Source organism: Sphaeroforma arctica (assembly GCF_001186125.1).
Source record: "Sphaeroforma arctica JP610 unplaced genomic scaffold supercont1.1085, whole genome shotgun sequence".
In the NCBI taxonomy this organism is placed as follows: domain Eukaryota; class Ichthyosporea; order Ichthyophonida; genus Sphaeroforma; species Sphaeroforma arctica.
Window position 1 is genome coordinate 20,814 of NW_014039473.1, and position 2,620 is coordinate 23,433.

The 2,620-nt window shown below is 41.2% G+C and overlaps 1 protein-coding gene across 1 annotated transcript; it reads left to right on the forward strand.

Annotated features, from left to right (window-relative positions):
* Positions 1-2,095: 2,095 nt before the first annotated feature.
* Positions 2,096-2,455, forward strand: SARC_09932 (hypothetical protein; the record flags this gene model as incomplete). Its single annotated transcript, XM_014296038.1, has 1 exon — positions 2,096-2,455. The coding sequence occupies one exon, from the start codon at positions 2,096-2,098 to the stop codon at positions 2,453-2,455; it is 360 nt and encodes a 119-aa protein (XP_014151513.1).
* Between the last annotated feature and the right edge of the window lie 165 nt (positions 2,456-2,620).

Sequence of the window (2,620 nt, forward strand, 5' to 3'; positions counted from 1 at the left end):
TTGATGCATATAACCTCCTAAATCATAATAGAAGTAGTTGCATGAGGATCCGTTATCAGGTCGGTCTCGCGTAAGTATAGCTCGCACCTGTACACAACACAGTTGACGTAATACTTTGACTGTCTAAGCCGACGCAACTCAGACGCATGAGCCCCAGGCACCGCTTTAGCAACTCTGCTGCGAGACGAGCCTTGAAATCCGAGAAAGTTCTGAAACAGGTTTTCTAGTAAATAGTATATATTGATGTATTGCTAGTTTACTAGTAAATGGTATACACTAATAAAACATAGGCTGACTAGTAAATAGTATATACTAATGTATTGCTAGTTTACTAGTAAATGATATACACTAATAAAACATAGGCTTACTAGTATATACCAGGGTATTCAGTCAGCATTAAAACATGAATTTCAGCACGAGCTTTGCATGAGAAGGTCCTAGTTGCATTTCAATTACACTAGCATGCTGAAGAGTTCTAAACATACTCAGACATCAAATAAATATGATATGCTATGAACTCTGCCTAGTAGACTGATGAGTTTTACGCGTATTAAGCATAGGATAAATATAAATATGCTATGGACTTTGCCTAGGAAGCTGATGAGTTTTACGCGTATTTAAGCATAGGATAAATATCAATATACTATGGACTTTGCCTAGGAAGCTGGTGAGTTTTACTCGTATTTTAGCATAGGATAAATATCAATATACTATGAACTTTGGCTAGTACGCTGGTTAGTTTTGAACCTAACTAAACATCGGTAAAATATAAATATGCTATGCTAAACATCGGAAAAATATAAATATGCTGTGGACTTTGCATAGTAAGCTGATGAGTTTTACGCCTATAAATATAAGTATACTGTAAACTTTGCCTGATAAGCTGATGAGTTTTACGCGTATTTAAGCATAGGATAAATATAAGTATGCTATGAACTTTGCCTAGTAAGCTGATGAGTTTTACGCGTATTGAAGCATAGGTTAAATATAAATATGCTATAAACTTTGCCTAGTAAGCTGATCAGTTCAGATCATACTTGAACTTCGAAATGCTTAGTAGTTTCGGTCACTACCACACACACCCCACAAGGGGACACTTGCATACATTAGACATGCTGGCTTTGGCCGTCTCCTTCGCTTATACCATTTATGTCGCTGGTAGGGTGAGTGTGTTGCATATATTGGACGATTTCCCTTTGGCCGCCTCCTTCGCTCATACCATGTATGTTGCTGGTAGGGTGAGTGTACTGTATATATTAGTCGTGTTCCCTGTCGCCCATACCATTTATGTTGCTGGTAGGGTGAGTGTGTTGCATATATTTAACGATTTTCCTTTGGCCGCCTCCTTCGCTCATACCATGTATGTTGTTGTAGGGTGAGTGTGCTGTATATATTAGTCGTGTTCCCTGTCGCTCATATCACTTATGTTGCTGGTAGGGTGAGTGTGTTGCATATATTGAACGATTTTCCTTTGGCCGCCTCCTTCGCTCATACCATGTATGTTGTTGTAGGGTGAGTGTGCTGTATATATTAGTCGTGTTCCCTGTCGCCCATATCATTTATGTTGCAGGTAGGGTGAGTGTGTTGTATATATTAGACGATTTCCCTTTGGCCGCCTCCTTCGCTCATACCATGTATGTTGCTGGTAGGGTGAGTGTGTTCAGTTCTATCACGATTTCGTCCTTCATTGAACTGATCGCCTTGAGCGGTTGCGGGCAATACCGTCTTCTTGATATACCACTTTACGGTGTATACGTTAAGTCTCATCTAATGGCCGGAAACGCTTGGTTGCCCAAGCCCGTGCCCAAACCACCCCACACACATGACCAATCTAATTTGGGGCGTCAAAGGTTGCATAAGTCCGTACCTGCTTCTAGTGTCATTGCGTTGTATTGAGGAGTGGTAGGTAATATGAAATATATTTTGGGCGCTGGCTGGTCTCTCCTTTAGACCTCAGCGGTTAAAGACGCTCTTGACTCCTACGCCCAGTCGTGCATTGCTGCATACACCGGTGGACTTGGAAATACGTAGCCCATCCGAATATGGAGTGTAGGTAGGGAGCCTTCTAAAGAAACCAGATACCAAAGATCAGGTGATGGCATTGATAGCAGCTACCAGAGATCAAGTAATGGAATTGAAAGCAGCTACCACAGATCAGGTAATGGGATTGATAGCAACTACCACATATCATGTAGTAGGATTGATAGCAGCTACTAGAGATCAGGTAATGGGATTGAAAACAAATACCAAAGATCTAGTAATGGGATTGGTAGCAGCTACTAGAGATCAGGTAATGGAATTGAAAGCAGCTGCCAGAGATCAGGTAATGGTATTAAAAGCAGCAACCAGAGATCAGGTAATGAAATTGATAGCAGCTACTAAAGATGAGGTAATGGGATTGAAAGCAGCTACCAGAGATCAGGTAATGGGATTGATAGCAGCTACTAGAGATTAGAGAGATTGGAAGCAGCTACCAGAGATCGGGAAAATGGATTGGTAGCAGCTACTAAAGATGAGGTAATGGGATTGATAGCAGCTAGCAGAGATCAGGTAATGGGATTAAAAGCAGCAACCAGAGATCAGGTATTGGGATTGGTAGCAGCTACTAAAGATGAGGTAA